Genomic DNA, 27,259 nt, shown 5'->3' with positions numbered 1-27,259 from the left:
TAAGTACTTAGCAATGCGAGGAACGAAAAAAAAAGTTTAATTGGGAATGGACACCCACAAAAAGATTCTTAAGTAAAATGAAAGATTCGAACATATGAAAATATGCTTATTATCGACCCAATATTCATGTTGAATGACTTACCATTAGCATTAGCATTGAGCAACTCGCACAAATTCGTAGGTGGTACAAGCCAAGACTATTGTATGAGAGTAGCATCACTTTCATCTGTTACCACAGATATTGATTTGGGACTAACCACAATCTCTTAAATGAAAGCAATACACTCTCAAATAGTCGAGATCTGTCCTGGCCACGTCCTTGCGAATGCTGAGGATGGGGAAGGATGGTTAGTTGGGCACCTACTTAAGAAAGATGCAGAGAACTCAACGGCCTCTCATAGGTGCCACGGGAGGTTTTGGAATTGTTAGAGTGGAAGGTTATAACAGTAGGAATCGTTTCGGTAGGACAAAAGAAGGAAAGAAGAAGAAGAAGAAATACAAAGAAGGAAAGGGACGAGCCTGGAATTGAACCCACGACCTCCTGCTTATAAGGCAGAAGAGCTCGTCCACCGAGCTCGTCCTCGATATTCATGTTGAATGCGTTGATACTAAAAAGATGAAAATATCGCGTTTAACCAGAATAGATGCTTCAAAAACTTTACTTTCGATCACAGAATTAACGATTGATACAAAGTTGGCATTTTTTTAACATCTTATGAAACCCGTGAAACCCATATTTTAATACATAGTATTATTTGTCTCTGAGCCATAAAATAATATTGACATTCGTAAGCTCCTAGTAACGTTTTTTCCTGGCTTGATTTTTTTTAAATATTTGCAACATTTTTTAATTAGAGTACAAATTAGCTATGCAATTACATCAAGGAAACTTATGTTCCACTAGTATATCGTTTAGTTTATTAAATGTTAATTAAATGTAAAAATTAAATGTTTGTCTACAAAGAAGCATTATTTAATTTAGTTAACTAGAAACAAATGGAAGGGAAGGGCTTCTGATATAATTTACTTTCTTTGCCGTTTCAGAGAGCGAACAATGGCGCTTAAACCTAGGCTTTATCCAGGGCAAGTTTAATAGCTTTGCCCCATTCCAGAAAAATCTATAATGGAGTGACATAAATTTCTTAGCATGGACACTCCCTGAGAATCGAAACCATTGAACTACTGTAACATTTCCTAATTTTCATAAAAAATATATTTTGTCCACAACTTATCTTACAGTGCAGGCAGTCGACACTCACCCCACTCATCGTCGCCGAACACAAACAAACATCCGATAAAAGAGGCGCGCGCTTCGCCGGTTTGAGTTGCCTCTAAATCGGCGTTCAAGTAACTCACTGGGACTCCCGCCGGGTATGCTTCACTGGTAGTGGTGAAACCGACGACGCGGGTGCGAGTGGTTTTCTCGCACACCCTTGCACTGTTAAGTCTGTGTCAAGTGAGTGAAGAAAAAATCGACGAAAAGAGTTTCGTCGTCGCTCGGTCGATGATCGAAAAAATTAATCAAACGTTTTGGCTGTGCTGTGCGGTCGTCATACAAAAACTTAACACTAGCGAAAAGTAGTGAAAAAGTGCGAAATACGCAGAGATTCCAGGTTTTACCGTAATCAAAAAGTGTCCAATCGGAGTAAATTTAACGTTAAAAGGGAAAGTGAAGTGTCTGAAAGGCAAAACGCGAGGATTTGTGGTTCCGCCCGGAAGCAGCCTGCTGTGCGCCGTATAATCTGTTGATTTTTTTTCACTATCGTGGTCGTAACAATATTCCGGATTACGGTTTTAGTCGCCGTAGTCGTCTGAGGACAGGGAGTTGGAAGTTAGGCTATAAGTAGTCCGAAAAACGTCACACAAAACAATGGAGAAGAGAATAGCGCTGGAAAAACGCGGACTCCCCGATGACAAGGTAAGTGCCTCGGACCGGATGGGAGGGACACCTGATTCTCCGAAGGATTGGGCTGATAAAGTGTCGCTTCCCTTGGGGGGAAATTCAACCTTTTCTTGCAGCCATTCGTTCCGCCGCGCGCCCACCCCGTTCTGTGCATTCGAATCGAGTTCCTCGCGTCTTGCTGTGCCACCCTGGGCTTCCTCCGTCCCCACACCGAAGGTGTGTGTATGCAGAAAGCACCGCACGCACATTTGCGAATAGAAAACCGCGAGGATGCGTTTTCCTTTGATTTCTATTTGAGAATATTCGTTCGAAGCGGCGATTACCTGTTAAGGGAAAATTGCGGTCCGAAAATAGTGCGTTTTCGGCGGTGCAAGTCGGTTCCAAAAAAGTGGCCCAATGTTCGCGTAATGGTGGCCCATTTTAACCTCAAAAGTTCGTTTTGACAGTTTTGAAAAAGAAACAACGCCTTCCTGATTTGGGAGGAATCGTTTCGAGCGGCACTAGTGCGGAAATGGCCCACGGAACCGGTTTCAATGTGGCCAACAGGAACTGCTCACTGGTTGGCTAACTTCTACGCCCGTACGCTCAATCAATATTCGTTCTCATCATAATCGCAGCAACCCTGCATAGTAGCCACGAGTGGAAAAAAATAATAGATGAAGAATAAGAAGCCCCTTTCAGCAAATGTCAGACGTTCTCAAACATTTTTGGTTGCAAACCGCAATTTATCTAAAGATGTTTCTCTAAATATGTTTTTAGTTTTACTTACAGGTGGTTTGTAATTAAAATTTCACTACCTAAAAATAAGATGTAAAAAATGTAATTTATTCATAAACTGTACAGATTAACTATACTTAATATGATTTTTTTATGAATTTTCGCATTTTTACAGTTAGTAAAAAACTAAAAAATAGGGAAATAAATTGTGATTTAATTCATTTTGTTTTCAAATGGGTGTAACTGTTTTTTTACCTTGGCAAGCGAAATGGCCTAAAAATGTGTAATCTTTCCCGTTGAACTGCAGTTGACAACAAGCAGAATTGAATTTATTCGTGTTAGTCGCATCAGTTTACATGAATAAACTGTATAAAAAGCACAAAACACGTCCAAAAATTCAAAACTCAATCGAGAAAAGTGCATGAGATTTAAATGTCAATTTGTTGAATTATTGTTACAAGCTTTCCCTACGTGCTAAAATAGAGTTGGATTTGGTGAGGTGAAGCAACCTATAATATGAACAAGCCTAGCATATATCTCTATCCTATGGCTTGTAGATCAATTATGTATTCAAGACGATCTCAGTTGCAACTGTAATTGACGCAAACATTTTAGGTGATACATATCTCGGGTACTTATTCAAAAGGACGTATGTGATTTTGTAAACAAAGATTCAAACGCAGATTTGTCCAATCTGATAGCACTCCCACGCAAACCATCACTACAGACAGGCAGGGGAAGCCTCGGCCACCTGTTGGTGGTGTTGGTTTGCGTGGGAGTGTCATTAGATTGGACAAATCGACGTTTGAATCTTTGTCTACAAAATCACATACGTCCTTTTGAATAAGTACCCGAGATATCTTGTTTTGCATTACAGTCAAACCTCCATGAGTCGATATTGAAGGGACCATCATCCCATGGAAATATCGATGTGTGGGGTAGGAAATCTATAGAAAGCTGTTTAAAGAGACCATCACAGTAACCCAGAAAACATTTTTTTAATATGGCATATTTTACTTCCATGAGTCGATATCGAGTCATAGAACATCGACTCATGGAGGTTTGACTGTATTAAATTGTTTTTCCTTGACCTGATGTAAAGGTAACTAATAGTTCCACGTATAATTAATAAATTACAATTACGATATTGAGAAGCAATATAACTATACTGGAATGTGTTTCCCAGATTTGATAAACCAATTTTAAAATTTGTTTTTTTTTTGCAATCTTTCTTGACCTCAAAAATAATATTTCCTATTTCTTTTTCTGGTCAAGTGCATCGATTCTGCGAGAGTTATAGAAGTTGCAGTCTCACATGGCAAAACCATTAGTGTAGAGTTCCGTTGTGACGCAATTGGAGAACGGATTGGTGTCGAATGGTCGTACACCACTGCAATAATGATGTTAGGTTGCAAATTTTGATTTGTACGAAAACCAGGGTTCCTAATTCTCACTCAATCTCATGAGCAGATTATGCTTACTCATTCATGTAACTATTTGTAGATCGCGGGAAAGATAAAACAGTTGTATGAGTGATTCATTCAGACTACTACGCGAAAACACGTGTCGCATTGATTATGCGGACATGTCGAAAAAGCCGTATTTCGAAAAGTTTTACGATTTGTTCAATTTTTATTTCTACGGTTCGTCAAAATCCGCACAGCTGTAAAAACTGATTCTGCTTGCCTGCCGTATCCAAACAATCTATACTTTCACCTCAAATTCTATCATGAACACGTACGTCTAAGTTTAGAAGAAGATGTTAGCATTTCCATATCATTATAAAAACTGAAATTTCTGCATAAAATGAGCTGATTTTCAGTAAATTATTATTATCTTGAAAATATCTACATCTTGGTATAAACATTAACGGCATCTATTGTTTTTACTAAGTTAGGCAAATCAAGAACCAGATGGCGATAGTACGCAAACGTCAAACTGGAGAAAATTCGATCCGTCACGAGTTAGAAATTGTTCAAATATTGTATGGGGCTGTCCACAAACCACGTAGACCGAAATTTCACATTTTCAAACCCCCCCGTCCCCCCTAGTAGACTTTCGTAGACTTTTCCGAAACCCCTCCCCCCCTCCTTTGAAGTCTACGTAGACTTTTCTAAATTTCACAAAATATCATATGCGGTTTAAAAAATATGGAGATCAACGTTTTAATCAATTCAGCTATTCAAACCAATTTCAGTATGTAAATATTACCATAAAATTCGAATTTCCAAAACAAAATTAAACTGAACAAAATCTAACAAAACAAAAATCAATTTAAAACGTAATAAAATTTAATCCTTTGTCCATAGCTCCCGAATAGCTCAAATCTCAAAGCCAATTTTATTTCTGTTGAACTCGATTCTTCACAGAGGTGTGCGCCACCGCCGCCGACACTTTTGCATAGGCACGCCATTGCCTCAAATCTGTAACGCATCTGAACGGTTCAAATTTGTAGAAAACCGAACAATTTTCAGAACTTCGAAAAATTTCGAGTTGAGTCCCAAGAATTTCCTTCTAGAATCCAAAAGTTTTCCCATTATTAGTAATTTTCAGTGAAAATTTTATTTTATTTCCCCAGGTAATTTTAAGTTTAAACGAACATTTCGAAATATTTCCCGTGGAATTTTAGAATGGTTTCCTACGATATTTTTAAATTTCTGTTTCAAATTTGGAGCAATTTCCACATTTCAAAGAATTTTCCGAATAATTTTCGATGGAAATTATGAAGAGTTTTCTGTTGAAATTTTCGTGAATTTCTCATAAAAATTTCGAATAAATTTTCGTAAAATTGATAAAGGCTTTCTTACAAAAATTGCAAATACATATTTTATTTGTGGAAACTCATAGAGTTTTTGGAGGAAAAATAAAATAATCTCTAGCGGAAATTTTTAACATTTTCTATATCAATTCCGAAGATTTTCCATAAATAATTCCAAAGAATTTGCCATAGAACTTTTGATTAATTTGCCGTTAGTTTTCCAATAATTTCCTATGGACATTCCGAAAAGTTTTGCTTATCTGTCTAAAGAATTCCTCGCGAAAATTCCGAAGAGTTACCGAAATTAAGAAAAGTTTCCCAGGGACTTCCTAGAAAATAGGGCTTCCATTCCATGGATATGAACATAAGTTTCTCGAATTTCCCAGGAAATGTTTTTGCGGGTTTTAAATGTGATACAAATATTAGTCTAAAGAACTGATCTATTATATTTTTACTAATATTTGCTCTTCGTTCTCTTAATAAAATTTCGTCTGAAAAATTGATGGACGAAATGTCTTCTTCCAATAAACAAATCAAAATCCTTTTCATTTCCCCACTTATTGATAATAAATGAAGTCATGCATAAGAAGAGTTGCATAACTTGTGCGATGTAATCTTGAAGCTTTTAGGTGGTGGTGCAGAGCGACATGCTTCCAATATCACAGATCTTTGACTACTATATCGATTAGGAAAACGTTATATTTCAGAAGGCAACAATGGGCCTAAGAGAAGATCACATCAGGGCACCGCATACTTTATGCTGGAACAAGAGCTAGAATCTGCAAAATAAAGATGAAATCGCCAAATTCTCTGGTGCAAAGGAGATAATGTTTTTAATAAACTTATTCAGAATCGTCAACAATTCTATGTTTATATGAGGCCATATACATGTGAAATGGAGCCCTTATTTTCGTTCTCAGCAATTATATGCTGTGAAAGTCGTTCAGGTCTGTGTTTCGTATTTTTCTTTAGTCATATGGTTAACTTTTCGGTTTTTTCTATTTCTAAGCTCTCATTTTTATTAGACGTATTCATGATATAAAAAAAATGCGATTCTATGCGTCTACTCATAATCGTTTTCGCATGATGAGATACGCTTTTCATAACTTTTTTTAGCTAAATTGGACAAAATTTCGAGGTGGCTAAAATAGATTGGTTGTTGACTTCTCAGACTTCTAAAAGAATCTATCAAAAGATAGGAATACTTACATTGCATGCTCCAACATGGATATAAAGTATACGGCATACTTGAATAATTTTGTCATTCATTCAACTTTGGGTAGAATGATCCGATTTTGATGAAACTGGAATCACCGTCGCGGAAACTCTTCTAGTATACTGTCCCATTGCAAAACCTCAGATTGGCCCCTGGCCAACGGAGAAGTACCGTATGTATGAAAAAAGTTACTTTCGCAGAACACCCGGAACCTGCTACAAATTGACCAGAGAGTCTTACAGTCCTCAAAATGTATCTTTAATCCCGAGCAACACAAGTTAGACAAAGATAGTTGCAGCAACTTTATTGTGACCAAATCTGGTCACATATGAATTATAGTAACCTATGTGAAACATGTGTGTTGCTAGGGAATGAAGATCATATATGCATCGTCTTGGGTAAACATGAATCAACCTTTTTGTCTAACCCCTTTTGAAAAATAAATTGGCAAATTTCTTACTTTTGTAATGTAGGTATTTCAACATTGAGCACGCAGCAGTAAAATCTACTTGAAAATAGTTCCAACATAAGGCGAAATAACCTGAGCTCTAAAATTTATTTTTGATAATAATTTTGAATTCATTTCTGTCGATCAAAGTGCTCAAATTTATTTCCCAGGATCCTGGAATTTCTAGAAAATCTCAATGGAAATTCTGAAGGAAATTTCGGAGAATTCCCTAACAAGTATTAAAAATGTCTTTTGGAAATTCAAATGACTTTTTATTTGATATTCTAAAATGCTTTTTTGTAAATTCCAAAGAATTTTCCGTTGAAGTACGACATAATTTCCCGTTAAAATTCTTAAGAATCACTTGTCGTTTGCATAGAAGTTCCTGCCGAAAATCAAAAGAGGTTCTAGTAGAATCTGCAATAAAATCGGAGAGGAAATTTTAAAAAAATCTAAGGTTTTTATAGAACACTTCAGAGAATTTTCCTTATCAACATAGAAGAATTTCCATGTGAAATCCATGGTAGTTTCAAGCCGTAGTTCAGCAAAAAAAAACTTAAAAATCAAACAAGTGAACTTCTCACAAAGCTGCTGCACAAATTGTTATAAAAAAAGTCTACGTAGACTTTTGGTATACCCCCCGTCCCCCTTCATAGACTTACGTAGACTTTTTCGAAACCCCTCCCCCCCTCTCAAGAGTCTACGTGGTTTATGGACAGCCCCTATGTAGTTGAAAACCGAACTGAGCTCTCGCGGCAATCGCATTTCCTCGGTCACTAAACACAACAGTCAATGAAAATCTCACCCACCGTATGCACTTGCCATGATAAACACTCTCATATAATCCGTTTGATTTGCCGCCAAGATTACAACCATCATTCTGAGAGTAAATCTGCCATTTTTTTTATGCCTCTGTCTGGCAACCTTCTCGTAGCTGATATCAGAAGTTACTTCTGAAGTTTCCTGAACTGCTTCTTAGAAATACGAATTTGGATCATTCGCACAGGGCCCTCCTGAGCCGTGCGGTAAGATGCGCGGCTACAAAACAAGACCATGAAGGTGGCTGGGTTCGATTCCCGGTGCCGGTCTAGACAATTTTCGGATTGAAAATTGTCTCGACTTCCTTGGGCATAAAAGTATCATCGTGTTAGCCTCATCATGATATACGAATGTAGAAATGGTAACTTGGCTTAGCACTACCAGTTTATAACTGGTAGTGCTAATTGAACACTAAGCTGCGATGCGGCAATGTCCCAGTGGGGGATGTAATGCCAATGAAGAAGAAGATCATTCGCACAGTTCAATATAACAGGTTTTGCATAGCAGGATTTGAATTTAAAAGCAGGTCACAATTATCACAACACAAATGGAAAATAAAATTACAATTAAATCAGCAACGGATATTAATTTTAATTTGTTTGACTTTTGATAAACAATATTTATTCAAAACAGAGCTCATATCATATCAGTATCTCAATCAGCGAATTCGTACACAATGACATCACATGTGTCCAGAATAGGTAACTACTTGTGCAGAGATCCTACGCCAATGTAACTGCACCAATGCGCGGTTTATCAAAGCTCAAGTCGTCGCACAATGGCGGAAACCCGAACAAGCTCGTATTTTTTAATTTCACACATATAATAAATGCAGGGCTGTTACAACAGTCGCGGATTTCGCGAATTTCGCGGATTTATCGCGGATTTGCTCTTCCAGTCGCAAAAATCGCAGTTCCTTGAAAAATTGTCGCGAAAATCGCAGATTTACATTAAGACTCTCTTGAAAATTGCAATTGTAACCTGGCTTAGAAACCTCGCAGTTAATAACTGTGGAAGTGCTTAATGAACACTAAGCTACGAGGCGGCTCTGTCCCAGTGTGGGGATGTCAAGCCAATAAGAAGAAGAAGAATATTGTAGTTATTGTGTGAACGTTTGTTGATATTTACACGATATTTGATAAAACATTTGTTTTGGATTTCCGGGTCGCTGAATTGTGTTTAGAAGTTAATCTTTGTTTTCAATATTTTTGACATTTGTATGTTGTTGCGAAAATCGCGCATTATTATTACAATTTGAAAACGACACTTTGTCTATTTTGCTGACATTGTTCGGATCAAACGCCTTGAAATTTGCATCTGGGAACGCCGGAACTAAGCTAAAGCATGCTGGTTGTCGCACGTAATCAACTTTGTCCAATCGATTAAGCGATACAGAGGCTCTTCATCTTTGTGACCTTCTGCTGCATCCAATTCTGCTCCATAGTGATTCCCAGTACTCCAGGCTGCTTCCAACTATTTGATAATCTGGTCTTTTGTACTGTTATAGCTCAATTACCATCATTGCTTGATTAGATATTTTTTCGATGAAAAAAAATTTCTGCGATTTCGCGATTCAAAATATTTTAAGAAATGGATGCCAATGTCATTTTAAAACACCACTCGTGCCTTGAGCACATTACAGAAATTGAGACTCCATCGGAACTCACGGTTTGTTGCAAATCCGACGATCCACTGCTCGCGATAGATGGATGGTCAATAGACGATGCAATCCCTCCGACTACTGGGTACCGTCGTGGGGGGCTTCTTTTGGCAAATCGGGGGCTACTTTGGATATTTTTAAGCAAGAATTATGACGTAAATAACTATTCAGGTATCTTGTTGATAGTTGGATGGCAACTTTCTGATTCAAATTGGTGTTTTTTCGTTTATGTTATGTATGTTCATGGGTAGCAGAATCGCGCAACTCCTATATTCCCTTCTGCTCCAATATGAACTATGCAGTGATGTTAGCTTCATTCATCACTTCGTGGACAGCACACCGTATATTGACCAATATGTTAAACATTCTGCAAACCTTATGGTCATTTCTGCCTGCTTCTGATAAATAGCAGAGAGTTCTTCAAGCTTTGTTGGGTAGGATTTTAGGACCTGCCTAGAGAATCAGTTTAGAAAAATCGAATTCTTACGGATTCTGCTCCTCTGGGTTTCTAAATAGTGAACACATTTTAAGTTATTGCTCTTCAAGATTGTCATTTACCAATTTATGATTTATGTGTGACCCAACGCCATCTGAACAACTTATTTTGAACCTCGTATCGATGGCAATTCGAATGTGTAGATCCCACTTTGGTAGCTTCCCCCTTTGGTTCCACCAATAGCTCGGAATCGCCAACTCTTAGCTTTTGTGCACACACATACACACATACATACGCACGGACAGACAGACATTTGCTCAGCTCGTCGAGCTGAGTCGATTGGTATATAACACTATGGGTCTCCGAGGCTTCTATAAAAAGCTCGTTTTCGGAGTGAAATGATAGCCTTTCGGTACAACTTTGTTGTACGAGAAAGGCAACAAAAACAACAAAAAGCAATATTTGGCACATTTTTATGGTTTCATTAAACTGCTTTTATATTCAACTTTGTGTAAAAATTGTGAAACTATTGAAAATAATCAAGTAATTTTTTTTTTTTCAACTAATTTTCCTTCATTTATTTATAGTCCCTAAACTTATGTCTGCTATATACCATTCAAAACATTATACGGCATAAATTCTTTCTTTTTCTCTATTGATTAATGTTTAGATAGATCAAAAGTAAACGAATTGAAATTTTTCATTGATATGTGTTTCTGTGTTTTGTTTGTCGAAGTTTTGATTTTGCAGTCGCGGATTTCATTTCGTTAGTCGCGTATTTCTCGGATTGGAATTTGGTTAGTTTGTAACAGCCCTGTAAATGAATCGATGCCAGAATTTAATGATTGTAGCTTGTAAATTTAATTTTTGGTGGCTTGTTGAAGTTAAAGCATCTCCCGAACAAATTTGTATGGCAAAAGAAAATTTAGCTTTCCAAAATTACTCTTTGGTGAGAAATTCGAGCGTTCAGTGAAAAATTCGATGTTATCGATATCGATCATTATTATCATTAAGTAATCTGGGTTCGATAATTTAGTAGCTTATCAATAACTGATCCCAGAAGCTAAATTTCAAAATGTGTTGTATAGTGGACTTCGAGTGCGAAGGATTTACTACAACTCTGTCTAATGGTTCGTTGTTTGAATTCTACTAAAAACGGTGTTAGATGCAGTAACCTACCTAAACTATTTAAATGATTGAAATTTTGTTATCATTTAGTATAAGTAACTACAACTAACGCTTTACCTCCATTATAACAGGCCTGGAGGCGGGTCACTTTTTTCGGGCCAGTCACTAAAAAGTCTCTTTTTTCGACCTCAAGTCACTAAAGTAACTTTTTCTCGCAAAAAGTCATTATTTTCAACTATTTTTGAATGAAGTTTTATGTATAAGTCGGATGAATGAAATTACGGATCTTGGAAAAATGATCGCTCTGAAACTTCGCCAGCCATTTTACTCGCTGCTCTTATTGGCATTTCACCAGTTAATTGACCTTTCCCGTAAAAAAAATAATTTGCTTAATAATATTTGCTCAATTATATAAGTCAACTTTCCCAAAGAACCCATATTTTTTTACGCCTCTAAGTATTTTTTAAATTCAAAACAAAATTTTTGAAAAAGTGCTGTTTTTCAAGATTGGACTAACATCATCCTGATTTTGAACGAACAGCGGGTGAATTTTTCAGACATTACACATGCAGCATTTTTTCAACTTTTGTTTTCGATTTTTAAAATAATTAGAGGCTTGAGAGAGAGTTGATGGAAGGCTTATTTAGTGCATACCTAAAACAAACATGCTTATCCGATTTTTTATAACAGACAATTGTTTTATCACAAACCTCGTGCTTAGAATTATAGGGGCGTAAGTGCATTGATCCATTGCTCTTAGTCAATATTTCTTTTTATCATTGTTGCGAATGGGTAGTTTGCCGAAGATTTAATTGTTTGGTGTTTTTAAGGATGATTGTTTCTTGCACCAGACGCAACAATCACGGTTGTAACTGTTGAGTTATTAACGAAGTTATGATTTATTTTCAAATCGAAATAATGATATTTTCATCTATGATTACACTGCAATCGAATTGAAAGGCGATACATTAAATATGTAAGGGATCCACAAAGTAATTTTGCTGTAAGAACATGAGAAAATAAAAGCCGTTTTTCCCTCCCAACATTCGACCAATATTTTGGAATTTTTCAAAATATATTGTGATGATAATTTATACATTTGAAACAACATAAATAAATGTAAAAGATTCCTATCGTGTTTTTTAATATTTTGTTAGATATTAAAATCTGTCTTCAATTCAACATAGTACCGTCTCCCTTGTGGTGATTTCTTGCAGGCTTGTCGATGTGGCGAGAATCGTCTCATTCGAATGGGTTTTATGAATCAAGCGTAGCACTGAAGGAGAAATTATCCTGAAAATACGGAGCTGATTCGACTGAAACCGATCCATGTATGTATCGTAAATTGCAATTTTTTTTATCAATCCGAAGCAGTACAATAGCTGAATTCTTCTATCCGATGGACTGACAAATGCGAAAGTTTCAAAAGTGCTACACTAACATAAAATGAAACGAATTCAAACAAGTTAGACAATCTCATTAGAGATCAGAGGCTACAGTTGGGCAAAAGAGGCATTCACAATTGCTTATTCGGGAGATTCGTCTGCAACCAGAGACGGTCGAACATCAGACACCGAGTTTGTAATGCAAATCAACGGCAGAACAATGGACATGACATGCAAGAAACAATCGCGGTTCCATTTAAAAAAGAACGTCTAACGGAAAAAAGATGTAGGATTGCTTGTTTATTTATTGCCTTACAAATTGAATGATTTCCAATTTGCTCACTGAGCGAGCCATTAGATAAAATTCTAATGATTAAGTTGCTAAGATATGTGAACTTTTGGACCGTTTTGAGGACGAGCTTAACCTACGTAAAGCAACCCTTGCATCCAACTTTATATTGACAGTGAACTTGGATGGAGCAACTTCAACTGCGTCATTGAACAAGAATGAAGTAACATCTTTATATCTATATCAGTTCAATTTTACAATATTATTCCTTATTATTCAAATTGAATCGATTTTTTGAAGATCACAGCTATTTTACTTTATTTTAATTTATTGCACCCGAGAAAACCCATGTTGAGTGATCGAAAATTTGGGAGTCTCTCTACCTAGAGATAGAAAGCGATTTTAAAATTCCATTGCTGGATCGAAATAAACTGCCGCATTTCTTGTGCTAATATTTTTCTCAAACAAATCTACACACATATATTACAATTTTGTTCGATTTGGACTTTAAGAAAACCTTTATTGCTCAGATGGTTTTCAGGCACTAAGTCCCACCAACTTTGTCGTGTGCTCTAGCATGTTTACATCAAAGTTTAGTCATTATCAGCGAACAGCTTCGCGCTTTGTAGATCGATTTTCGTGAGTGCGGCGTTCCTCGAAATGGCTTATCCTAGAAGAACCGGCACAATCCGAATAACTTTCCATCGTGTCTTACTACCATCTGAGTAACACATTTCGATTGTCCGAAGTTGCAAATGCCCAAATCAGTCGAATTAATCATTCAGTAGGTAGGAAAAATCAGCCGCCATATTGCTTAACAAAAAAAAACGCGACACACCGAACAAAACCCCTCTCGGCTGCTTTTACTCGACGTACGACGGACGAGAGCGCAATCGAGGCCTTGTCCATCCTCTGAATATTGCTTGTAGTCGTCGTCGTCCGTCGTCGCCGTTGCACCACAGTCGAAACTTATGTCGTTTTCGTTTTTGTGGTGTAGCTACACCGGAAAGTGCATAATTTTGCACCACATAAACGAACATTTTCAGTGCAGTCCCAATAAGATTGCGAAAGTATGTGTGACATCGGTCATCTTCCATGCTTCTGTCATATTTGTTTTTGTTCTTGCTGCCTGCTTTGAAATATGTATGTTATTCCAATCATTCTTGTTGGGATTAAATTGAAATTGCATGAATAGTGTCACTCTTATAGAAATTTACTTTTACTTTCTGTTTAATTGCATCGATTATCTAAAGCTGAACACAGTACACACTGTCTGACAGATCATGAAAACGATGCATGATATTTCAAAACGAATCAAATATTGCAAAATTTGACGGCCAACGATTCATTAAGAGCTTCTTTGTTTCTGATGGAAGTATTAAAATATGCAAAAGCATATTCCAATTACAGGCATACCTCGATAGTACGTAAACCTCCGTAATAGTAGTGTACGTACTATCGAAGCGTACGTACTATCGAAGCAAAACAATACCGAAAAAAAAAATGGTTTGCCTTTCTATTTATTTGGGAGCGGTGTAATGTTTATAAAACCGCTTGGAAGCCAAAATTTCGATAGAAGGCTCTGTATTCTAAGCAAATTTATATTTGATATAGTACACAACGGACCAGCATGACTCAGATTTTTCTTGAAATGATGTCTACATGTAGCATTGCGCAAAATTATCGTCCTTGTAAATGTGAGGCTATTGTTTTCATGAAATATTGCATGTTAATGCTTCGGAACATCCATGAATTACGTGATATTCGTGACGTTACAAAGATATGTTACACATCATGCATAATTATATGCATGTTACTACAAAAAGTACCGATTGGGGGTGGATCACAACATTTTTACGTGACGTATTTCATGGATTCCACCTATAGATTTTATGTAATGAAAAGCTTTAAGGTTGTCCTGAACTGTCACTGTCGTTGCGATTCTATTGGCTCCATTGACGCTTCCATACCAAAGCGATTTTAATTTTCTCGTCTTTAGAACCGTTTGTGCCTTTCTCGTACATCGAGGTGTAACGAAAAGGCTATAAACTGAAAAACGATTTTTGATAGGAGGCCTGGAGGGCCGACTTTTATATACTTGATCGGTATCAGCTTGATGAATTGAGGTACCACTGGTGTCTGTCGATAAAGTATTTGAATCTAAATCATTGGATGTTAATCTACTCACAAACTGCAACTAGCGTGGATCTCTGACCAAACATAAAGATACTTTTTTCTGAAAATGTAGCTTTGTTCTTCAGGAAACTAAGGAATTACTCCAAGAACACCCTCTGAAATTCTACTAGAATTTTTTTCGTATTTAAATTTGAAATTATTTCAAAACTTTATTTGAAATTTGTTTTGACATTCATAAATATTTTCCTCTGAAAATTCTTCAGGAAATTCATTAAAAAACTTCATAGTTTCAAATTTCTCCTAGATTTGTATCAGATATTTTTTTAGGATTTTTTCCGAGAATATCTCCAGGAAATCCATAGGTAAATCCATCAATATTTTTCGAAACTCAAACTCAAACCAAGAAATCCACAGTGAATTTTTTTTCAAAAATTACTTTAGGAAATTCTTCAGGAAATCCTTTCGGATACTCCTATTCTTCCTGAAAAAGGAACTTCCCGGAGCAGTTCTTGAAGGAAATTTCTGCAGAATAATTTGAGAAAATTCTGTGGGAATTCCGAAACGAATTCCCGGATAATTCTTGAAGAACTTTTCGGGGGAACTTTAAAAAAGATTTCTGAAGAAGTTCTTCAAGTAATTTCCAGGAAATTATTGGCGGATTTTTGGGGAATACATGGAGGAATTTCTGGAATAAAAAGTGAGAGAGTTTCTCGAATAATTTTCGGGTTATTCTTTTAAGATATTGCTGTGAATTCCTGAAAAAAATTACTTGCGGAAAATACTGATGATTTCTTATAAAAATTTTAAGCAAAGTACCGTAGAAATTTTGAGAATGGCTGCAGGATCTTCCGGGAGAATCCCTTAAATAATTTCTAGAGGTATTTCTAGGGGAATTTTTGTAGGTAAAAAAAATCCGGAAAACTTGTAATACATGAAATTTATTCACGCTGACTCACGCCGCCGCTAATCACCACCACGCCACTGCCATTGAGTGAAAATGATCTATCACGCCTCACCGTCGATAAAATTTTAATCGGCGCGCAGGTCTAGATAGAATATTGAGTTAAAACATGTATGGAATCTTCGACCATACTACCAAGGTATCCCAGGAAAAACCCAAAGGAGGAACTACTGTTCCAGGCAGTGGCGTAGCCACGGGGGTGGTTTTGGACATAACCTCCCCCCCCAGAGACAACATTTTTAGAAGAAATTTTTTTTCCCCGCCCAGACCAATTTTCTGGCTACGCCATTGGTTCCAGGATAAACTTCTTCGGAAATCCCAGTAAGACGTCTCAGAGGAAATTGTCGACCAAAATTTTTCCTCATTTTAGTAACGCTGCTAATTTGTTTCTCAAGAAACAAATCTTGAAACTAACTTACTCCTTGGGGAAATATTTTCTGATCTATCAGATGAGCTAATGCTTGGAGGAGGGTTATAGAACTGGAACTAATTTCCTTGATAGATAAAATAATTCATACACATAATATTTGTTCAATTAAGTGGATAGCTAATCTGTTTTGTAAGAAAATCATGCCCATAAAATTTCAATTATTGCTGATAACACTCTTATGCCAGTGAAAAACTCACGCGAGTGCGTGTGCGAACGCGTCCAAGACAAAAGAGTTCCTCTTACTGATATTCTGCTTTATAAGGGCTTGGACACGCTCCGCATCGCTTAGCTGTTTCAGATGTTCCTTCAATTGTTCTAAATGAGAGTATAATATGTGTTACGTAAGACTGGCAAACATTTTTGGCACGCTGCTTTTCTCAAAGTTTTGCTACTAAATTCGTTACAACCACTCGATGGTGTTTAAATCAGTTGTAAAATTATTACGTAACATATGAAGGACCCCGCATGTGCCATGATCAAAGCATATAAGGTATTTTATGAGACGTTTCGCGGTGGCCCGATTATTTACTTTTGATGTTTTGTTTTGATATGATTCTGCGTGAACATTCCGTTAGGTCCGAACAAAAAATAATGTTTTAAACGTTTTACTTTTCATTCGTGTTTTCTTCAGCTTTTCATGCTTAGAATGCAATGGTATGGATAAACTAACGACACGTTTTAAGAATCATATGAAAAACTTTGTTCTTAAGCCCTGGTAGCCGAAAAGTAAAATAGGTAGAATTGATGTTGGGACCCATCGAAATGTTATGCCCGAAATTACCAAACAAACGGGCTCCCACCAATTGTCAAAGTAGATAAATACGAGAAAAACAGCTGTTTCGATCTGTCTCATAAAATGCCTTATTCAAATTTTTACTAAAATCGTACAGAAAATTGAACGAAAAAAAAATTTTTTTTTTGTACGTACTATCGAGGTAAAATGTACGTACAATCGAGGGTACGTACTATCGAGGGTACGCACTATCGAGGGTACGTACTATCGAGGTATGCCTGTAATCACAATACAAAACTACAAGTAGATTAATTTTTGGGTTTTCATTGGAAATTCTTGGGCCATTTCAGGTTTTTGAGAAGAATGTTGGATTCTTAGGGAAACGTTTGTTTGTACTAATCTTAAATTTGCTATTATATAACAATGTGGCGAACTTCGGTTCTTAAGAGACATACATTTTTCTTAGCACTCACAAATTAAGTGAAAAGTAGAATGTATTATAAATGAAATTGGTTTCCAAAGTTTTTCAGTTTTATAAAATATTGCTTTGCAAAGATATTTATTAAACGAATTTAAAAAGCTCGAATCAGTTTATACATTCTAAATTCGATTCTAAACTAATCTTGTTATACATGTACATTCGTGATATGCTGATTCAGCTAATAGCTGTTTAAAATTGCGCCATTTATTATACATAATAAATATGATAAAGAGTAACTTGATGCCCATCTACATACATTCAATTTTCAATTCCACTGGTACACGATATTTATTAAGATTAATGGCGTAATCTGAATAGGCTATAACACATCGCCTCATCTATTGAATTTTATTTTTAAGGGGTGACCTGTCAGCCATTTGAACATATGTACTGCGACTTAAACATTACAATTCACAAATTATGTTCAATTATGCTAAATATGCTCAACTACGTTTTCAATTCCATGGATTAACCAGCAAAGGCTCAACTAAAAGGTGGCCCATGTAATAAAATGTGAGCTAGCAAAGCCAGACTGTAATTATTGCTATTTGAGTCATTAGATTCTATAAGATAATAAAAATTAACAAAATCTCAATAGATCAAAGCTGAATATTCAAAATCTAAAAATGTTGCGAAAATCCTTTGCAAATACCAAAAATTTGGAATTCAAAAGAGTTTATGGAATGATTTTTCACCTCAAGATAGTTGATTTTTCCAAAAGATACTTCGAAGAACAAGTTCTGATGTTGGTTCAAAATTTTGGAACTATTTTCAAGTTCCACAAAAAAAAATTGTTTATTAGAATAATTTCATGACTAATAATATATTCAAACCGATGGTCAAAGTAACGAAAGATAAAATTTAATAGCAGGAACATGAATTAGTATACAATACAACTGGTTGAATGTAAGCAATTTCTTTTACCTTGATTCATCGCCTAACTTTTATAAACTAATCGATTAGTAAATGTCCTTCACTGTTTTTAATTATCCTTCTCTTATGACATACATAAAACTACATTTTTATTTATTTTGTATTAGATAAATAGAATTAAAATGCGTAATTACCATTCCCACTTTATTAAAAAAATCTAACTCCAACGCGCACCCGGTACATCAAAACCGAAGCCAAAACAAAACAGAATTTGACAGCAACAAGCACGTGGCATGCGGCTGTATTGGTAACACCACCATTCGAACAAGTTACACTCTCGATTTTATGCGTGCTACACTTTCCGTACGGTGCACGAAAAAGTGGGGTTTGAGTGTAGAGCGAAAACCAAAAAAGAACAATTTCAGTGCAGAAAGTGTACACCCGGTGCAGCTACACCGCAAAAACGAAAACGACATTAAAGTGGGATAGAATAGAGGAACGGTGTTTCTCTGATTGATATTGTATAAAAAGTTTTTAGAGCTATTTTGTTTGTAAACCTCGATAAGTACACATTTCTGCAGTTTTAACACATAATAAAAAAAAATATTAAGAAGTTCACATATGAGTTACATGAAAAAGATAAAAATAATCCAAGTATTACTACATCCCATCATCCAACACATCCCATTTTCAAGTTTTGATAGGATTCGAATCTGTGTGACTTGTGATAATGAAACTAAAATTTAGTTGTTATATCAATTGTAATATCAAAATTTTCATTTGTAACAGTGGCGTTTCTGGGCACTGGATTAAAATTTAAGGATTTTTTTTGCAGAAATGTATAGAATAACTAGATTTTGATTAGTTTGTACGATTTTGATAGTTTTTATTTTCCATCTGGGCTGTAGAAATATTAAAATTTTCTTTTTTCGTGTCAGTGCACAGGTAAAAAGTGAGGTCACGCGACGCCACTGACTTGTAACCACATAACAAAAGTTATTAAGTATTTAAAAATAATATTCGAATCTGTTAATCGCAATTAAAGTTGTAAGTTCTGTACTATAACTTCCAGAGAAACACCGCGGCCAGAGGGTGCGAACGCCGATTTTTATTACGACGTTTCGTAATCGTGAAGCTCGATTCGACCAACACTCCTTCGTAGCTCTTTTTCTTGAATGGATGTCTCGCGCCTTGGTCACTCATAATTCCTCATGGTTGCGACCATACACACATACACACCCGTAGTAGAGTAGTTAATCACTGCTGTGCCGCTATGGACAGCACACAGCCACTCACTGCTTGACGCCGCCGCCGCCGCCTCGCACCTTGTTGTGTGAACGAGTTAACAGGAAAACCTCTTGCCTTCATGCATACGAGTGTCGAACTCATCGCCGCCATCTTGCTTTTTCATTGCGATGGCAGCTGCAAAATTTTCCACTTTGGCACTCGCTTTTCAGGCACTTTTCCTGGGTCTTAAGGGCCCCGGTGGGCACCACACGATCGAGCGCGCCGTAACGCACCGACTGAGGACCACTAGGGCACACTTTTGCTCGGAAAATTACACTGATTACGACATCTTTTTGGGCACCTGGCATGTCCGGAGTAGGGAGTGCTGCTTGATCGAGTGAACGCTCAAACGCGACTGGGTTGGTGGAGCAGCAATGTCTGTGTTGGTCGTAGGCAACAATCGCGCGCCGCAAAATGAGTGCTCGCTTCTCGATGGGCGCGCGATAATCGAAACAGAATTGGGTTGGTATTTGTTAAACTTTCGTTGTTTTCGTTCTCGAGAAAAGCCGTTTCGTTTCCTTCGATGAGAAAAATGTAAACACACGTCCTCCTTCCGACCGACTTGATCGATTTTACTATCTCTGCTTTGCGCCGACCAACCCGCACTCTCTGCTCATTCTCCAAAGCGGTATGTTTATGTCGCTATTCACTCAGGTACAGTTATGCAAAAGCCACCCACACATTGCCTTTGATCCAGGTGGCGCGCGATGCAATCCAGTTGCATTTCTGGTGCGGCAAAAAATGTGATTGCGCAATTCTGTGCCTTTGATCTATGCTGAAACACGTTGTCAAAAGTTCGGTCAGCGGCGATGATGGCTGATTTCAAGGTCCTTTCCCATACTGCTATTGGACCAATCGAATCGACGAATAAACAACGCATTCAATATTATTCTCGATCTGACAACACTACGACGAAGAAAATCGATGACCAGCGTACAACACCGCACCATCTGATTGTGTTGATTTTGTACCGTTCGTTCGTCGTCGGTGCAATGATGAGTGAAACAGTAGCGGAACGCACACAACCACGGAGGATCCAAAAATTTGATTGGTATCTCGCGCAAAACCATTGGCGGTTACATACCCAATCACGTTTTTAGATTTGATACCATTCCGACCATTCCACAATAGCAGTTATTTATCTAGAAGTTGAGGACATGATTCTTAAGAATTTGCAACACATTCCCTCACTCTTTTGATAATAGAACAAAATGGAATGTACCATTTTGGGCATTTTGGCTCGGCCTTGACCATGAAGATACGCATATAACAAACAATAGCACAATGTTTGCAATCATAACTATAAAAGTGGTAGTTAGGTATGAAAATGTGTTAACATGTGGTTCAGCTTTTCGTTTCGATTAGACTAAAGCCGACGATGTTCGGGCCAAGTCTAGCAAATCTGTTATCACAGGTTCTGCTGAAGAACATCTTGCATTCATACCTCTTTTCCACTTAACCACTTTTCCTTCGATGGTACTCGAACCCATGAGTTTTAAGAACATTGTAAATTAATGTCCAAGTCGGGTGGTTTAATACCCGGAATATAGGCAATTAACTTTGATTGAACGGAAAGATGATTTGACGATCCCACCCCAGGTCATATGTCAGTTGTAGGGCTTGTTTAGGATGTGGCGGGGTTTGACAGTGGGCTCTGTTAAAATTCTATAATAGGCTGCATGTATCCGCAAGCAAAGCGACCGTGTGCCGCTCAAAGCGCACAAGACCAAGTCCCGGTGTTACGTGGAACACTAAACAGACCTGCCACAACGGCCCTCCGACGAGACAGGAGGTTTGCGCAGGCCCAATAAGTCGCCTGTAAAACCAATTATTACGAGCAACAATATAAGGGATAATACGACTCGATATAATCGGCAACAACCTAGTCTCCGACCTCACGAACGTCCGCACTTACCGCAGTGCGAATATTGAATCCGATCACTACCTAGTTGCAGTATGCCTGCGCTCAAAACTCTGCTGTACAACACACGTCGAAGTCGAACGGCCAAACATTAAGCGGCTACAAAACGATAGTGAGCTTTGGACTCGGATCAGAGAAACTACTGGTATGACGGCGAATGTGAGCAGTTAGTGGAAGAGAAGAATGCAGCATGGGCGAGATTGCTACAACACCGCACGAAGGCAAACGAGGCACGATATAAACGGACGTGGAACAAACAAAACTCGATTTCCCGGAGGAAAAGGCGCCAGCAAGAAGATCGAGACCTTGAAGAGATGAAGCAACTGTACCGCGCTAATAACACACGGAAGTTCTATGAGAAGTTGAACCGTTGACATAATGGCCACGTGCCGCAGCCTGATATGAGTAAGGACATAAACGGGAACCTTCTTACGAACGACCGTGAGGTGATTCAAAGGTGGCGCAGCACTACGAAGAACACCTGAATGGCGAATAGCGTATTTGCTTGTAAGAATTAAAATGATTAGATCATTTCTTCATTTGTGCTCGCCTTTTGCCAGTAAAATAACGAAAACAGTAAATAAGGGCCCATTCACAAATTACATAACGCCTTAGGGGGTGGGAGGCGTTACGGCCCATATAAATTTCAGAACCTTTTCATACAAAAAACGTTACGAGGGGGTGGATGGGGGTTGAAAATGGTCAATTTTTGCGTTATGTAATTTGTGAATGAACCCTAACTTCTTTGAAATAACGTATTTGCCAGGAATAAGGCAAATGAGTATATGTTTCCTTCATTTATATCACAAATCTGCCTGGAATTGAGCAAAACAATAAATTGCCCCTTTAAAACCATGCATGTGATCAAAATAAGGCAAAAATATAGACGACTTGTGTAAAACACGCATTTGCCTAGAGATTTTATACTTAGTTTTTTTTTGCCAAACGGCCAAATGGCCAATTGAATTAGCCCCCTCGATAAATACGTAGTTGCGAGCCTTCGATGTGGGATGCGATTAAAGTAAAAAAAAATCAAGCTGCTTCACCCCCCCCCCTCCATTTGTTAAATCGGAACACTACCTTATACGACTCATCGTATATGCATCTCCTTCCTTCCGCAGATCACCGAACTCATCCTGGACAACTGCCGCAGCACCAGTATCGAAGGCCTTACCGATAGCTTCAAAGCGCTGGAAGTGCTCAGCCTGATCAACGTCGGACTAGTGTCACTGAAGAGCTTCCCCAAGCTGCCGGCCCTCCGCAAGCTGGAACTGTCGGACAACCGCATCCACAACGCCCTGAGCCACCTCACCGGTAGCCCCAAGCTGACACACCTGAACCTGTCCGGCAATCGGATCAAGGACTTCGAAGAGCTACAACCGCTGAAGGAGCTGGAAAACCTCGAAGTACTGGATCTGTTCAACAATGAGGTGACAATGACCCCCAACTATCGGGACAAAATCTTCGAGCTGATCCCCTCGCTGAAGTATTTGGACGGGTAAGTTCTGCCTAGGGCCAATCATCATCAATTGCAGAAACTAACAGTTGCATTCTCAATGACCCTCAGATTCGACAAAGATGACGCCGAGGCACCATCAGACGAAGAAGACGAAGCTAACGGTGCCACTGAAGATGATGAAGGTTAGTATCTGTGTATTTCCATTACATTGTTTTCAGACATCATTCGCATCCCTCATTCATTGCAACCAAGAACCTCTGACAACCAATGAGAGCATTCGGCCACATTGTAGATAGGGCATGTTTCTCCATCAATGGCATCGACATCGATCTGAACGAACTGGAAGCGTTTGAGTCGCGTCTGAAACAGAAACGGGCTGAGCCTTCGAGTGAAGTCAACGGCCTGGAGTCCCAGCTTGGTCAGTTGGAGCTTAGGAATTCAGAAGATGTTGATGTAGCCACCGAAGCACCCAAAGACGATCTGGATGAATTGTACGAGGAAATTCAGAGGAGACGAAAAGAAGATGAACAAAAATCCAAAATGCAGCAATCCGATCCGTGTAGTGGCAGTGCGAATCCGGTTTCGTTGGGATCGCTTTTGTTGGCCTTTCTTTCCCTACTAGCCTTTATCAATCAGATTTGCTACGTGCAAGGCGACCGGCAGCAACTGATCGATCGTTAGTTTCGCCCGATTGAATGCTTCGTTAGAGTACTAATGCTGGAACTGTGTCTTCTTTTTGTTTCACTTACAGACGATCCCGATCTAGATGATTCCTCCGACTACGATGAGGAAGACGAGGACGACAATGATGTTTCGTTAGCTGATGTAAGTTGGGGGGCTTCTATCAGCTCAGCTTTGTAGTGAACGTTATCTAACCGCTGTCGATTTGCAGGTTTACAATGAAAATCTCGAGGAAGATGGATCCGACTGGAATGAGGAGGATGGGGAGGTCGATGAAGACTTCGATGAGCCCACCGATGAGGATGAAGACGACGGCGAAGGTGAAGCCGCAGCGGAGAACGCCGGATCCGACAGTGAAGGTAAGTGACTAAAAGGACGAATAACGTTCGTCGAACGTCCCAAATTGGAATTATTTATGCTTGTCTTGTTGGAACAGTTACTAGTGTATTAGTAGTTTCGAAATTGCTTGATCCGTTGCAATACCGCACGATCGTTCAATATTAATGTGACCGTTTTATTTTTTTCATAACCCTCTAAAATACTCTGTTTAAAATATTGTCTACACCCAATATTTTTTACACGGTTGGTATTCTTAAATTCCCCGGTTAACTTGATCTTCCATAGCTTTTCAAACACCACCTGAATTTTCTTTGATTTTTTGTAAAGTTTTTCATGGGATTAATTCATAGTTTCATTAATGCTAAAGGTCTTAATCGATTAAAACCCACCCGTGTAAAAAAAGGACTGGGTGACTGCGAAAATTTCTTTGTGCTTAAAGACGCAACGCGAGACAAGACATAACACTCTTACAATCGTCAAAGGAGTTAAAAATTACCTTTCTGTCGACCGGTTGCGGGCGCGATGTCACCCATCTTCAGGACAATGTCCGACTGGTTACTTTTAGGTTAGGCTAATGTATAGTTGTGTTGGTTAAACTGTAGAGGCAGGACATAATGGGGGGATCATCTTCATTCATCAATGTTTTTTTGGTGCTGGTGATGAACATTGATTCCCAAGAGTTGAGGTGTGATGGTTTCCTGGTGGATTTGATGAGTTTCGCGCTATTCCAATCAATTTCATGATTGAGTTCGTCCGTGTGTGCAGCCACGCTTAACTCGTTCATTTTTTTGTGTTCTTTCAGGCGGGTCTTCACTTTTCGGCGTGTTACAAGGTATTTGATATATTCCTGATTGGTCATCTGGAGGTACTTTGTCTTTCAGGTTACAGAGCAAGTCTTGTAAAGTGTTATCACTTTTATGGACTACGTGTAACCCTTGTCGTAAAAGTCCATAAAAGTGATAACACTTTACGAGACTTGCTCTGTAGCCTGAAAGACAAAGTACCTCCAGATGACCTATCAGGAATATATCAAATTCCTTGTAAGGATTGCCCAGCCGTTTACATCGGTCAAACACGCCGAAAGGTGAAGACCCGCCTGAAAGAGCGCTAAAACGCCGTAGAACACAAAAAAAACCGTTCAATTCACAATAATAAAGATTAAAAAAAAAACAAAAAACCGTTTCGAGTCAAGCGTGGCAGCACACACGGACGAACTCAATCATGAAATTGATTGGAACCATTACTGGTAGTTTTCGTGACTGTCATGTGAAAACGAAAACAGTTCCTTTTTTCATTTTCAAGAGACCAAATGAAAATGTAGCCGTCTCCCGGTCATCTGTCACATTACAACCAGTCATGATAGGAATGTTGCTTTGTTTTGAAATCTAAATTTCCAAATAGTGTTAATAGATCTGTGCAAATAACGATGACTAGGGAAGATCCATAAAGTACGTCACGCAAAAGTTGGTGATTTTTGGCCCCCCTCCCCCCTTCGTCACACTTTTTGTATTAAACCTCTAAAATTTTTGTATGAGTCGTCACGCTGCTTGGAACCCCCCTCCCCCCTAGGAGCGTGACGTACTTTGTGGACGGCCCCCTAGTCGATACAATGATCGTATTGTTTTTGATTTTTGAGTTAGAAGTAACATTATTGAAAACAAACAGCTTGTTTACAATAGTTTGATGCGCTTTCTTAAAATAAAAATCCGTGAAAATTTGGCAAATTTTTTTTCATGGTTTATGTTTTCTATGAAAGCCATGAGGGGCCCTCCTTAGCCGTGCGGTAAGACGCGCGGCCACAAAGCAAGACCATGCTGAGGGTGGCTGGGTTCGATTCCCGGTGCCAGTCTAGGCAATTTTCGGATTGGAAATTGTCTCGACTTCCCTGGGCATAAAAGTATCATCGTGTTAGCCTCATGATATACAAATGCAAAAATGGTAACTTGGCTTAGAAACCTCGCAGCTAATAACTGTGGAAGTGCTTAATGAACACTAAGCTGCGAGGCGGCTATGTCCCAGGGTGGGGATGTGATGCCAATAAGAAGAAGAAGAAAGCGGAGGAGAATAAAGAGAATAAAATGAGAAGAGAATAAAATGATATCGCGTGACCTCTCAATGAAAATGAAAATCTCAGTACTGATTGAAACAGCGAAACTCATCAAATCCATCAGGAAAGTATCACACCTCAACTCTTGGGAATCAATGTTCATCACCCTTATTATGTCCTGCCTCTACAGTTTAACCAACACAGCTATACATTAGCCTCCCCTAAAAGTAACCAGTCGGACATTGTCCTGAAGATGGGTGACATCGCGCCCGAAACCGGTCGACAGAAAAGTAATTTTTAACTCCTTTGACGATTGTAAGAACAATAAGTGTTATGTCTTGTCTCGCGTCGCGTCTTTATCTTTATTTATTATCGTCTCGTATCCCGGCCAGCACCGCGGGGAGGTAGGGATAGGAGTTGCTGGGTAAGAGGTTAAGGACCGCGAGATGGGGTCTATTTTATTCCTTCAGGTACGCGAACATACCAATGGTACGCTTTACCCAGCATTTGCCGTGCCGGGCCAACAAATATTCGGCAATTTTTTTGAATATATTTTCAAAATGCTAAATGCTTTTTTCCCATTATTAGAGATTGGCAAAAAAATGCTTTTATTTTTTGTACGTAACAGGTCTTTTAGTTGAAAATTCAATGTGAAACATGAAATTGTTGCCTACTTGAGAGTTCAAAATCGAATAATCAACGCATATTGTTTTCGCAATCGGTGACCAAAATTCGCAAACAGGATTCAGAAGTTTTTTTACTGCTTTTAGCCTTGAAAAGTGCTGAGATGAGAGATGTTTTCTTTCAGAAATTTAGATTTGAGTTCGTCGCTGTCTTGGAAGTTGATAATCTTCATTCTTGAAACATTTCAGATACATTTTGTAATTGACATAATAAAACAGTTTTGAGAAAATGGATATTTGGAATTGGATACAAAAATACATCAAATCTTTGTATTCTGCTTCCAACCGTCAACATCATTTAGAATTGGTGGTTGTGGATCATTCTTATTGATAAAGTTTATTAACTTAATGACGACCGTCAGTACTTCAGGAATATTGATCGTTTTCGTCCGTAGATTTTCGTGGTGAATAATGCAATGTGCGGGAAAGTATAACCATAATTTCTTAGCTAAGTGCCACAATTCTTTCC

General features: G+C 38.2%; 1 protein-coding gene across 2 annotated transcripts in view; it reads left to right on the top strand.

Annotated features, from left to right (window-relative positions):
- The first annotated feature begins 1,501 nt into the window (after positions 1-1,501).
- LOC134209761 (acidic leucine-rich nuclear phosphoprotein 32 family member A) overlaps positions 1,502-27,259 on the top strand; it is a 29,552-nt gene continuing 3,794 nt past the window's right edge. Inside the window, exons 1-6 of one of the 2 annotated variants that reach the window (XM_062685799.1) lie at positions 1,502-1,918; positions 22,703-23,079; positions 23,149-23,222; positions 23,333-23,716; positions 23,792-23,865; positions 23,933-24,080. In XM_062685799.1, the coding sequence (XP_062541783.1) occupies positions 1,871-1,918; positions 22,703-23,079; positions 23,149-23,222; positions 23,333-23,716; positions 23,792-23,865; positions 23,933-24,080 (1,105 nt within the window). In that variant the 5' untranslated portion in view covers positions 1,502-1,870. The remainder of the gene's footprint in view (positions 1,919-22,702; positions 23,080-23,148; positions 23,223-23,332; positions 23,717-23,791; positions 23,866-23,932; positions 24,081-27,259) is intronic. The other variant, XM_062685798.1, reaches the window with a different exon arrangement.

This window comes from Armigeres subalbatus, chromosome 2, assembly GCF_024139115.2.
Source record: "Armigeres subalbatus isolate Guangzhou_Male chromosome 2, GZ_Asu_2, whole genome shotgun sequence".
NCBI lineage: Eukaryota > Metazoa > Arthropoda > Insecta > Diptera > Culicidae > Armigeres > Armigeres subalbatus.
Note: the sequence above shows the minus strand (reverse complement) of the source record. Positions and strands in the feature narration are given on the sequence as shown.